The sequence below is a fragment of the Balaenoptera musculus genome, chromosome 2 (assembly GCF_009873245.2).
Source record: "Balaenoptera musculus isolate JJ_BM4_2016_0621 chromosome 2, mBalMus1.pri.v3, whole genome shotgun sequence".
Lineage (NCBI taxonomy): Eukaryota > Metazoa > Chordata > Mammalia > Artiodactyla > Balaenopteridae > Balaenoptera > Balaenoptera musculus.
This window is the reverse complement of record NC_045786.1, coordinates 127333164-127346758: the sequence shown is the minus strand read 5'-3', so window position 1 is coordinate 127346758 and position 13595 is coordinate 127333164. Positions and strand designations below refer to the sequence as shown.

Below are 13595 nucleotides of genomic sequence, written 5' to 3'. Positions count from 1 at the left end.
CCCAGCTTCTAAGCCCCTGCCTGGACAGCTTGTACCTCAGCCATCCTGCCAGAAGTCCCCATTCAAGGCTCTTCTGAATAAAACCTTCTCTGATCTTGCCACCTCCCACTCCCAGCTCCTAGGTCTTCACTGCCTATGTCAAGGCAACATCTGATTACGCCTTGTGTGTGTCTGGCAGATAGTGGGTGTTCCAAAAAAAATACTGTGTGAACAAATAAACTCCATTTATCACAGTATCAAAATTGTAAGTTTGTCTTTCCTATTAGATACTGAGCTTTCTCTGAGAACACTGGGTAACATGGTGTATGTAGTAGAAAAAGCAAAGCTTTTGGAGATGAATTTATGTTGAAAACTCTGCTCTATCACTTACTAGTGACAGGATCTTGGGCAAATTGAACTGCTTCCTCAGCTGCAAAATGAGGGTGACGACACCTTGAAGGGCTGTGAGGATTAGCCGTGACTTGTATGGTACCAGACACATAGTAGGTGCCCCTATATTTCCTCCCCTTGCCTCCAACTGACACAACTTACCAGATACTCTGCAAAATTCATGAATAACACCATGCTAGAAAGCGTTTGCTTTGTATCTTATGCTTCCAAATGACCAAATGACTCAATTCTATTGAAGTTAAATGTTTGTTAGAAGACTTGAGAACCTCTTCTCTCCCACCCTAGTCATCAGGGGCATATTACACCCATTACCTTATTTAATCCCCAACAGTCCTTTGAATTATTCCTGTTTTACAGCCGAGAAAGCTGGAGCAAAGACAAGACAATGGATTCCCCTTTAGGAGCAGAGCTGGGCTTTTCAGAATCCTGACTGTTGACTCTAAGTTCTGGGCTCTATACTTTATGCCATGTTGCTCTCACATTTGGTCTTGCGAATGCATGCTTTTAAATGCAATCACTCATTTTTCTGAAATTAGAACCAATATTCCAATAACGTCTGTTGAATGGGTAAAAGTTAAAGTAGCTATTTTAATTTAAAAAATGAAAAATACTATTATATTTTTAAGAAGGAGAGTCCTTTCAGCCCCACACTTTGGGACTGAATAGTGGCTGACTGCCACACCCTCTCAGACTGAGCCTCTTGGAGCCTTGGTTCCTTCATCCCTAAGTTGAGAAGAATAATAGTACCTGCTTTATGGGAATACAAGGATTCAATGAGTTAACACATGAGCTTCTATCACACGTGGAGCAGGATGGGGCACATGGCAGGGCTCAGCATCAGCTATTAGCGTCATCTCCACAAGGGCCATTTTGCTCAGAATTCTACCAGGTTGTCCTTTAATGTGCTCTGTTATAGGAAAGAAGAGCAGAAAGAGAACATTCACTCTTGCATAACTGAGAACTCAAGTTAAAAAAGGCACTTCAAAGACAAATAAAAAGTAACTTTATTGACTGCTAATCTTACCATGAAATTCCTATAAGAATAATTACAAAATAATGCAGTTCTTTTTTTTTCCACACACTTTTGGTATCATCTTGATATGATGATCCTTTCACAGAAAGGATTATTTACAGTTTATGTAGATATAAAGTTCATTGTTGCAAATACAAATGTAGATGTATAGAGGCAATATATACCAAATTGGTATACTGACTAGCAATGGATATTAACAAATGCAGAATAAATAACAGCTTTATACTTCTCCTTTTTTATTTTTAAAACAATTTCCAAATACAAAAATGTAGATACTCAAAATGGATTTTCACATACATATATATAATTCTGCTGCAAACAGTGGATCAAAAAGCAAAAATGTCCTTAGCACGTTTCATTTTTGAAAACCCACGAGACTATTCATAAATGCAATTAGAAAGAGGGTGTGCAAAACCACCAACGATGCTGGAAAAACCCTAAAGACCTGATTCTGTTTGAAGTAGAGAGAAAATAAAGTATAAAGCACTATGTACTTAATTAAATATGTTTTTTTCTTAATGTTTAAACAAGAAACACTAGGAGCTAAGGAAATGTACCACATTATGAGCTGGGCTCTTTAGAGTCAAACTTCATCAGGATTTGTCTCTTAAGCATCTGTAAGAAATGGTGGATTATTTAATGACATAAGTAAAATAGTCATTAGATGATCCTTTCATACTTTCATCCATCCTTTTATACAAAGATTGAGATACTTTTATACATTCTGATACCTGAAACTTTGGTTCTTTCAAACATTTCATAAAAGCAAAATCATTTCATGACTACAGAATGTCATAGAATTTTTTTCCTTTTAAAGTGTCAAGTTAGGCCAACTTGACCAGGCTTGTGTGTACACACTGCCCTGTCACGTCCACGGTGGGGCATGCGCGGGACAGTACAGATGGAGTTTGTTCTCGTTCTCCATGTGTTTATAATACTGACTCCCATCCATGGGGAACACTGCAGGTGCTGCCGTACCCTAAGTCTATTTCTTTGTTACCTGAAAACTTAATTTTGTATAAAAATATGACCATTTCTTTAGAAAATAATATAGTTTTTTTAATAAAACCTGGTAGATAGAAAAAATGGTATATCAAAATATGGTAAACAAATGTTGTAAAATATGAAATCATTAAAAACATCTCATAGAAAGACATTGTGCTAAAGTACTTTCCTGAAGTGTGAACAACACTGTTACTGTACATCTAAAGGTTACTAAGTTCAATCTCCTGACTTGGTTTCATTATATATCCTAACAGCAGTGGCAGTAACTGTCTTAAAAATAGTTCTTTCTCAAACACTAACATTTTCTGTATACTTCAAAATTAACGAAAAAGACATCTTCTGGATCGGTGGTTTTCAATCCTGTTACATACTAGCTCCATCTGGAAACTTTAAAAGAAAAGGCAATTCCACCTGAGTCTCACCGCAAGAGACCGATTTAATTCATCCAAGGTGGGACCCAGACATTGTTATTTTTTTAAAGCTCCCCAGATAATTCTATGATGCAACCAGGGTTGAGAACTATGGCAAAAGACACGTGAGAAAACAGTCGTTCTTAACTCTATCTATCAACTGATTGTCTGTAGGCATCATTCATTTGATGACGTATCCTCTGTACCAAACAAGAAAGACCATATATACGAGATAGTCATGGGAGCCAAAATGAAAAGTTAGTAAGCTTTAAATATAAACACACACAGTCCCATATATTTACATATGTATAACATGTACGTATAGTTAGGGTATTTTGGTTAAGCAGAAACCAGCATGACCATACTTTGCTCTTGATTTAAAAAAAAAAAAAATCCACCAAGTACAGACATATTTTAAGACATTTCCATAGTTTTAACAGAAACTGGTTTTGGAAACTCCACAAAATTCATTATGGCATGAACACAACCGATCCGTTACTTGGACAAGGGGCTCAGCTGAGTCCTAGAGCTTTCTGGAAGAGCAGGAGGATGACGTGGCACTGACCAGGTGTGAAGGAGTCACAAGGCATCGCGGCATGCACGGTCTTTTGGTTATTGCTTGACTCACATCTTCTTGGCCCTGGGCTGCCCTTCTGGTGGAGGCATCTTTGGCGTGCTGGATTTTGACTGCTTCGTTCGTGTTCACTTTCGTACAGCCCCAGTGGGGTGGCAATGGCTATGAGTAGGTGACGGTCTCTCTATTAAAAAATGAGAGCCTCTTCTCTCTCTCTTCCCTCCAACCACCGGCATTTCATGAGGGAGTGGTAAAAAAAAAAAAAAATGTACAAGCAAACAAAGGAACCCAACAACATCTTTCACATGATAAAAAAAAAAAAGTGTTGTTACACGTAACTGAACTGGGAAACAAAACAATGAACAAACACACCACAGTTGGATATTCTGAAGGCTTGGTAACCAGTAAAGCACATTTCCTTCCAAAGGATCAGTGAACTTCTGGCCACTTGTCTTGGTATACATTCTCTGTAGTCCTTTTACTTCTGTGTAATACTTAAAGTGCAACTGTCCCTCAGCTTTTATTTCTGTCGCAAATATTATAAAGAAAGAGCTATGTTTGGGGTGAAGAATATATGGCACAAGTAATAGGTAAAGAAAGAACTCATGGCTTTCACAGCCTCTAGCGAACAGCAGGCTGTCTGTACAGCTGCACATAGACGTCCTTTATACAACAAACTCTGGAACTTCATCATGGGTGAGATCCAGAGAAAAGTATTTGCTGGTTCTTTTGACTGGAAAAGCATCTTGGATGTTGACACACTGCTGAGCCAAGCAGCTGCTGCAATAGAGGCCTTCCTCATCCAGTTCATGGCCGCACCCAAAGGTATAACTCTGAGCAGTGTCCTGACACAGCCCCGCAATGCGCAAGAAGTCTTTCTGATACAGTCTGATGTCATCGAGGCTCAAGCTATGTCGATCAGTGGAGGTCTTTGGTTTTCGACATATAGTCTACAAGACAAGAGAAGGTTGAAACAACTTTAAGAGTACAGACTAAAGCGAAAGTTTAGCACCATTTGCCTTGTACAGAGAGAAGCTGCAAAATCATAAAAGGTTAAGGAATCCTTATATGTTAGGAAGTGGTTTCCAATCTGTGGTTTGTGGGCCCTGAGGCCCTGTGGAGCAAAACGCCACTCCCACCACCACCAATAATAGCAGCTAGCTTTTACTCAGCCCTTACTATGTGCTAGACCCTAGAACTCATTTAATCTTCCCATCAGTCTGTGAGCCAGGTGCTATTATTCTCCCCACTCTACAGATGAATAACCCAAGGCACAGAGAAGTCAGTGCAATGTGAATCCAACTGTCTCTAGCATCTCAGAAGCCAAGCAGTTATCTTAAAATAAGGTTGCAGAGGTAAAGATACTGTTTCTCGGTCTTTCCATGAGGATATGGCAATTCAGCACAGCAACACTCTCATGCTGAGGTCTGTTATTCTTTTAATAAGAAATGGGAAAACAAACCAATTATTACTCAAGAAACAGAGTTTAAAAAACTATTTTTTCAAAAGCCAGAATTCTTGGGTAGAAAAATAACACGAAGTGCTCTTGGTATAGCAAATGTTGGGAGACAGCCCCAGGACAAAGAGGTGACTCCCGAACACTGCAAGAGGTCACACTCTGACAAATGCTCCACACAGCAGGTAGCAGAGTTTTAGAACTCATTATCTCAAGAGGTGGTTCCAGCTGAAAATATAAGTAGGTTAAAAAATGGTTCCAGATAGAAACAGTCAGCTCTACCCACCACCAGAGCCTCCCATCAAGCCTCTTAGATAGCCTCAACCACCAGAGGGCAGACAGCAGAAGCAAGAAAAACTACAATCCTGCAGCCTGTGGAACAAAAACCACATTTACAGAAAGATAGACAAGATGAAAAGGCAGAGGGCTATATACCAGATGAAGGAACAAGAAAAAACCCCAGAAAAACAACTAAATGAAGTGGAGATAGGCAACCTTCCAGGAAAAGAATTCAGAATAATGATAGTGAAGATGATCCAGGACCTCGGAATAAGAATGGAGGCAAAGATCGAGAAGATGCAAGAAATGTTTAACAGAGACCTAGAAGAATTAAAGAACAAACAAACAGAGATGACCAATACAATAACTGAAATGAAAACTACACTAGAAGGAATCAATAGAAGAATAACTGAGGCAGAAGAACGGATAAGTGACCTGGAAGACAGAATGGTGGAATTCACTGTTGCGGAACAGAACAAAGAAAAAAGAATGAAAAGAAATGAAGACAGCCTAAGAGACCTCTGGGACAACATTAAACGCAACAACATTCACATTATAGGGGTCCCAGAAGGAGAAGAGAGAGAGAAAGGACCAGAGAAAATATTTGAAGAGATTATAGTCGAAAACTTCCCTAACATGGGAAAGGAAATAGCCACCCAAGTTCAGGAAGCGCAGAGAGTCCCATACAGGATAAACCCAAGGAGAAACACGCCGAGACACATAGTAATCAAAGTGGCAAAATTAAAGACAAAGAAAAATTATTGAAAGCAGCAAGGGAAAAACGACAAATAACATACAAGGGAACTCCCATAAGGTTAACAGCTGATTTCTCAGCAGAAACTCTACAAGCCAGAAGGGAGTGGCATGATATACTTAAAGTGATGAAAGGGAAGAACCTACAACCGAGATTACTCTACCCGGCAAGGATCTCATTTAGATTTGATGGAGAAATCAAAAGCTTTACAGACAAGCAAAAGCTAAAAGAATTCAGCACCACCAAACCAGCTCTACAACAAATGCTAAAGGAACTTCTCTAAGTGGGAAACACAAGAGAAGAAAAGGACCTACAAAAACAAACCTAAAACAATTAAGAAAATGGTCATAGGAACATACATATCGATAATTACCTTAAACGTGAATGGATTAAATGCTCCAACCAAAAGACACAGGCTTGCTGAATGGATACAAAAACAAGACCCATATATATGCTGTCTACAAGAGACCCACTTCAGACCTAGGGACACATACAGACTGAAAGTGAGGGGATGGAAAAAGATATTCCATGCAAATGGAAATCAAAAGAAAGTTGGAGTAGCTATACTCATATCAGATAAAATAGACTTTAAAATAAAGAATGTTACAAGAGACAAGGAAGGACACTACATAATGATCAAGGGATCAATCCAAGAAGAAGATATAACAATTATAAATATATATATGCACCCAACATAGGAGCACCTCAATACATAAGGCAACTGCTAACAGATATAAAAGAGGTAATTGACAGTAACACAATAATAGTGGGGGACTTTAACACCTCACTTACACCAATGGACAGATCATCCAAAATGAAAATAAATAAGGAAACAGAAGCTTTAAATGACACAATAGACCAGATAGATTTAATTGATATTTATAGGACATTCCATCCAAAAACAGCACATTACACTTTCTTCTCAAGTGCGCATGGAACATTCTCCAGGATAGATCACATCTTGGGTCACAAATCAAGCCTCAGTAAATTTAAGAAAATTGAAATCATATCAAGCATCTTTTCTGACCACAACGCTATGAGATTAGAAATGGATTACAGGGAAAAAAACGTGAAAAACACAAACACATGGAGGCTAAACAATACGTTACTAAATAACCAAGAGATCACTGAAGAAATCAAAGAGGAAATCAAAGAATACCTAGAGACAAATGACAATGAAAACATGACGACCCAAAACCTATGGGATGCAGCAAAAGTAGTTCTAAGAGGGAAGTTTATAGCTATACAAGCCTACCTAAAGAAACAAGAAAAATCTCAAGTAAACAATCTAACCTTACACCTAAAGAAACTAGAGAAAGAAGAACAAACAAAACCCAAAGTTAGCAGAAGGAAAGAAATCATGAAGATCAGAGCGGAAATAAATGAAATAGAAACAAAGAAAACAATAGCAAAGATCAATAAAACTAAAAGCTGGTTCTTTGAGAAGATAAACAAAATTGATAAGCCATTAGCCAGACTCATCAAGAAAAAGAGGGAGAGGACTCAATGCAATAAAATCAGAAATGAAAAAGGAGAAGTTACAACAGACACTGCAGAAATACAAAGCATCTTAAGAGACTACTACAAGCAACTTTATGCCAATAAAATGGACAACCTGGAAGAAATGGATAAATTCTTAGAAAGGTACAACCTTCCAAGACTGAACCAGGAAGAAACAGAAAATAGGAACAGACCAATCACAAGTAATTTAATTGAAACTGTGATTAAAAATCTTCCAACAGAATGTCGGCGCCGAGTCCACAGCGAGGGCGACGAGAAGTTAGTTTCCTTAGGACCAAGGAGGCGCCCTCGCACCTGCAAGACAACTTGTTGCCCCATCCATAGGAAGGAATAAGCTTCCTGTTACGGCTGCAACTGCTAAGAAGCCGGCCTTGCTGCGGTTTCTCCCAGACTGCGGTTTCTCCCAGTGTTTTAGATACAGATGAGTCTGTTCCAGAGTGTTTCTGAGTGAAGTCCTACACGCAGATGGCTGTGGGTGCATAGCAGTGAAGGTCAATGAAGTTTAAAAGATGAAGGAACCGGGAAGCTCAGTGGCTGCATGGTCCTCAACAACCTCCATGGTGCTGAATGCAATGATTAACATTCAGTTATTCCGGAGATTAACCAAGATGGCGGAGTAGAAGGACGTGCTCTCACTCCCTCTTGCGAGAGCACCAGAATCACCACTGGCTGCTGGACAATCATTGACAGGAAGACCCTGGACTTCACCAAGGAGGATACCCCACGTCCAAGGACAGAGGAGAAGCCACAGTGAGACGGTAGGAGGGGCGCAATCAGAGTAAAATCAAATCCCATAACTGCTGGGTGGGTGACTCACAAACTGGAGAACACATACCACAGAAGTCCACCCACTAGAGTGAAGGACAAACACATGGAGGCTAAATAATACGTTACTAAATAACCAAGAGATCACTGAAGAAATCAAAGAGGAAATCAAAAAATACCTAGAGACAAATGACAATGAAAACACGACGACCCAAAACCTATGGGATGCAGCAAAAGCGGTTCTAAGAGGGAAGTTTATAGCTATACAAGCCTACCTAAAGAAACAAGAAAAATCTCAAGTAAACAATCTAACCTTACACCTAAAGAAACTAGAGAAAGAAGAACAAACAAAACCCAAAGTTAGCAGAAGGAAAGAAATCATAAAGATCAGAGCAGAAATAAATGAAATAGAAACAAAGAAAACAATAGCAAAGATCAATAAAACTAAAAGTTGGTTCTTTGAGAAGATAAACAAAATTGATAAGCCATTAGCCAGACTCATCAAGAAAAAGAGGGAGAGGACTCAAATCAATAAAATCAGAAATGAAAAAGGAGAAGTTACAACAGACACCGCAGAAATACAAAGCATCCTAAGAGACTACTACAAGCAACTTTATGCCAATAAAATGGACAACCTGGAAGAAATGGACAAATTCTTAGAAAGGTATAACCTTCCCAGACTGAATCAGGAAGAAACAGAAAATATGAACAGACCAATCACAAGTAATGAAATTGAAACTGTGATTAAAAATCTTCCAACAAACAAAAGTCCAGGACCAGATGGCTTCACAGGTGAATTCTATCAAACATTTAGAGAAGAGCTAACACCCATCCTTCTCAAACTCTTCCAAAAAATTGCAGAGGAAGGAACACTCCCAAACTCATTCTATGAGGCCACCATCACCCTGATACCAAAACCAGACAAAGACACTACAAAAAAAGAAAATTACAGACCAATATCACTGATGAATATAGATGCAAAAATCCTCAACAAAATACTAGCAAACAGAATCCAACAACACATTAAAAGGATCATACACCACGATCAAGTGGGATTTATCCCAGGGATGCAAGGATTCTTCAATATACGCAAATCAATCAATGTGATACACCATATTAACAAATTGAAGAATAAAAACCATATGATCATCTCAATAGATGCAGAAAAAGCCTTTGACAAAATTCAACACCCATTTCTGATAAAAACTCTCCAGAAAGTGGGCATAGAGGGAACCTACCTCAACATAATAAAGGCCATATATGACAAACCCACAGCAAACATCATTCTCAATGGTGAAAAACTGAAAGCATTTCCTCTAAGATCAGGAACGAGACAAGGATGTCCACTCTCACCACTATTATTCAACATAGTTCTGGAAGTCCTAGCCACGGCAATCAGAGAAGAAAAAGAAATAAAAGGAATACAAATTGGAAAAGAAGAAGTAAAACTGTCACTGTTTGCGGATGACATGATACTATACATAGAGAATCCTAAAACTGCCACCAGAAAACTGCTAGAGCTAATTAATGAATATGGTAAAGTTGCAGGATACAAAATTAATGCACAGAAATCTCTTGCATTCCTATACACTAATGATGAAAAATCTGAAAGAGAAATTATGGAAACACTCCCATTTACCATTGCAACAAAAAGAATAAAATACCTAGGAATAAACCTACCTAGGGAGACGAAAGACCTGTATGCAGAAAACTATAAGACACTGATGAAAGAAATTAAAGATGATACCAACAGATGGAGAGATATACCATGTTCTTGGATTGGAAGAATCAACATTGTGAAAATGAGTATACTACCCAAAGCAATCTACAGATTCAATGCAATCCCTATCAAATTACCAATGGCATTTTTTACGGAGCTAGAACAAATCATCTTAAAATTTGTATGGAGACACAAAAGACCCCGAATAGCCAAAGCAGTCTTGAGGGAAAAAAATGGAGCTGGAGGAATCAGACTCCCTGACTTCAGACTATACTACAAAGCTACAGTAATCAAGACAGTATGGTACTGGCACAAAAACAGAAACATAGATCAATGGAACAAGATAGAAAGCCCAGAGATTAACCCACGCACCTATGGTCAACTAATCTATGACAAAGGAGGCAAAGATATACAATGGAGAAAAGACAGTCTCTTCAATAAGTGGTGCTGGGAAAACTGGACAGCTACATGTAAAAGAATGAAATTAGAATACTCCCTAACACCATACACAAAAATAAACTCAAAATGGATTAGAGACCTAAATATAAGACTGGACACTATAAAACTCTTAGAGGAAAACATAGGAAGAACACTCTTTGACATAAATCACAGCAAGATCTTTTTTGATCCACCTCCTAGAGTAATGGAAATAAAAACAAAAATAAACAAATGGGACCTAATGAAACTTCAAAGCTTTTGCACAGCAAAGGAAACCATAAACAAGACGAAAAGACAACCCTCAGAATGGGAGAAAATATTTGCAAATGAATCAACGGACAAAGGATTAATCTCCAAAATATATAAACAGCTCATTCAGCTCAATATCAAAGAAACAAACACCCCAATCCAAAAATGGGCAGAAGACCTAAATAGACATTTCTCCAAAGAAGACATACAGACGGCCACGAAGCACATGAAAAGATGCTCAACATCACTAATTATTAGAGAAATGCAAATCAAAACTACAATGAGGTATCACCTCACTCCTGTTAGAATGGGCATCATCAGAAAATCTACAAACAACAAATGCTGGAGAGGGTGTGGAGAAAAGGGAACCCTCTTGCACTGTTGGTGGGAATGTAAATTGATACAGCCACTATGGAGAACAATATGGAGGTTCCTTAAAAAACTAAAAATAGAATTACCATATGACCCAGCAATCCCACTACTGGGCATATAACCAGAGAAAACCGTAATTCAAAAAGACACATGCACCCGAATGTTCATTGCAGCACTATTTACAATAGCCAGGTCATGGAAGCAACCTAAATGCCCATCAACAGACGAATGGATAAAGAAGTTGTGGTACATATATACAATGGAATATTACTCAGCCATAAAAAGGAACGAAATTGAGTCATTTGTTGAGACATGGATGGATCTAGAGACTGTCATACAGAGTGAAGTAAGTCAGAAAGAGAAAAACAAATATCGTATATTAATGCATGTATGCGGAACCTAGAAAAATGGTACAGATGAGCCAGTTTGCAGGGCAGAAGTTGAGACACAAATGTAGAGAATGGTCATATGGACACCAAGGGGGGAAAACTGCGGTGAGGTGGGGATGGTGGTGTGCTGAATTGGGCAATTGGGATTGACATGTATACACTGATGTGTATAAAACTGATGCCTAATAAGAACCTGCAGTATAAAAAAAACAAACAAAACAACTAATACTAAACTTTCATTGGGTTATTTGTATGGAAATATGTTAATATAAATGTTTCAGACATTACATGAAATTTCTAAAAATCTTATATTTGTATTTGTATGGAAATATGTATGGAAATATGTTAATATAAATGTTTCAGACATTACATGAAATTTCTAAAAATCTTATATTTGTATTTGTATGGAAATATGTATGGAAATATGTTAATATAAATGTTTCAGACATTACATGAAATTTCTAAAAATCTTATATGTTCTGGTATAATGTTATAAGTAATAATCCTAGTTATTACTTTAAAATGTATATCTCAGAAATAACTAATTTTCTTGTCAACTGCATTATTATGAACTTTCATCAAATCTTTAACTGTGGTCATTTTTAAGTCTTTTGTCATTTACAGACAGTTCTGGGTGTACTCTGATGATTTTGCAAATATGTTCCTATAAAAGGGTTTCATCTTCAAGAAATTCATGGAAAAGACTCTGACAAGTACAGGTTTCTGGTAACTGACTGTACTGCTGAACTGAATGAATAAGCATTTTCAGAACTCTAATGAAAAACTGATGAACTCATAAAAGTGCTAACAAAAGATCAAGATGAAAAAAAAAATTAATTACATGGGACTGAGTGAACTGATGAGGATGAGTATAATTTTTGTGACTTTCTGTCTGAATTAAAAAAAAAAAAAAAAATCCCACAAGGACTCAGAGGCAAAGAATATACAAATCAATTTTCACTGCAAAGTAAAGGAGCTGTTACAGTGGAGGATTACTGGACTGAATGTCAATATTATGACATAGTATGAGTGTGTTTCATGTTTGGTAATTGCAATCATTGTTGCTTTTGTTGTGGTCATCCATGTACAATGCTTGGTGTCAGTCTATTTATGTCTTGTAAAAATAAAATACAGTGTGTGTGTGTGTGAATAAAAAAAAAAAAAAAAAAAAACATTCAGTTATTCCACAGAGGTGGCCAAGCCCTCTGTAAAACTCATCTCCTCTTGCTTCCTGTGACATCAGACTATCCAACTTTTACCCCTACCTCACTGGCCACTGTTTCTCAGTTTCCTTTATGTGCTCTTCTTCCTCTTTCTAATTTGTACAGTTTGGAGTGTGCAGGGCTTCATCCTTGGGCTTCGCCCTCACACCCCAGCTACACTCACTCTTCAGTTCTATGACTACATTCTACCTATATTGTTGCCATTTCCTAATTTATATTTTTAACTTGAATTCTTCCCAAGTTCCATTCTTATATTTTAAGCTGCCTACATGTCATCTCTACTTGGAGAACTTTCTTATATTTAACATGGCCAAAAGGGAAGTTTTGATCCCTGACCTTTCACTGTCACCCCACAACTACTCCTCCCCTATTCTTAGCCATTTCAATAATAAGCATGACCATTCATGCAGTTGCTCAAACCAAAATATTAGGTGCCATCCTTGGTTCCTCTCTTTCCCTCATCCTCTATATCCAATCCATAGCAAGTCCTGCAGGTTCTCTCTTGTCTCTGTCTGTCTCTCTGTGTCTCTGTATCTCTGTTTCTCTTTCTGTCTCTATGTATCGATCTATCTATGTAATCTTTCAAACTTGTGCCTTTCTCTCCACTTCTACTATATGTCACTCTAGTCCAAAACACCATCATTTATATCTTGAGCTTAACTAGTCCCCTTGTTTCTTTTCATAATGAAAATGATCTTGGTAGAACATAAGGCAGATAATGCTGCTTTTCTGCTTAAAACTCTCTGGTGGCTTCCCATGACTCTTTGGATAAAATCCAAACTTCTTACCATGGCCTACAAAGCCTTGTATGATCTAGCTCTTGTCTGCCTCTCTTAAGCATTCCCTATTGCTTACTTTGCCATGCTGGCCTTCCTTTCATTTCTCCAACATACCAAGCTACTTTCTACCTCGGATTTTTGTACTTCCTGTATGCTCTTTTGGGAATTATTTTCCTTAAGATTTTAATAGGCTTACTTCTTCCCTCTTATCGTCTTAGCCTCAGCACTTTGTGAAGTT

General features: G+C 37.9%; 1 protein-coding gene across 6 annotated transcripts in view; it reads right to left on the bottom strand.

The window, feature by feature from the left end:
* Positions 1–1372: 1372 nt before the first annotated feature.
* The window catches only part of FRMD6 (FERM domain containing 6), a 266485-nt gene continuing 254262 nt past the window's right edge, over positions 1373–13595 (bottom strand). For 4 of the 6 annotated variants that reach the window (XM_036842781.1, XM_036842780.1, XM_036842784.1 and 1 more), the window contains one exon: positions 1374–4362. In XM_036842781.1, the coding sequence (XP_036698676.1) occupies positions 4078–4362 (285 nt within the window). In that variant the 3' untranslated portion in view covers positions 1374–4077. Of the gene's footprint in view, positions 4363–13595 lie in introns of all 6 variants that reach the window. The other 2 variants (XM_036842783.1, XM_036842782.1) reach the window with 1 other exon arrangement.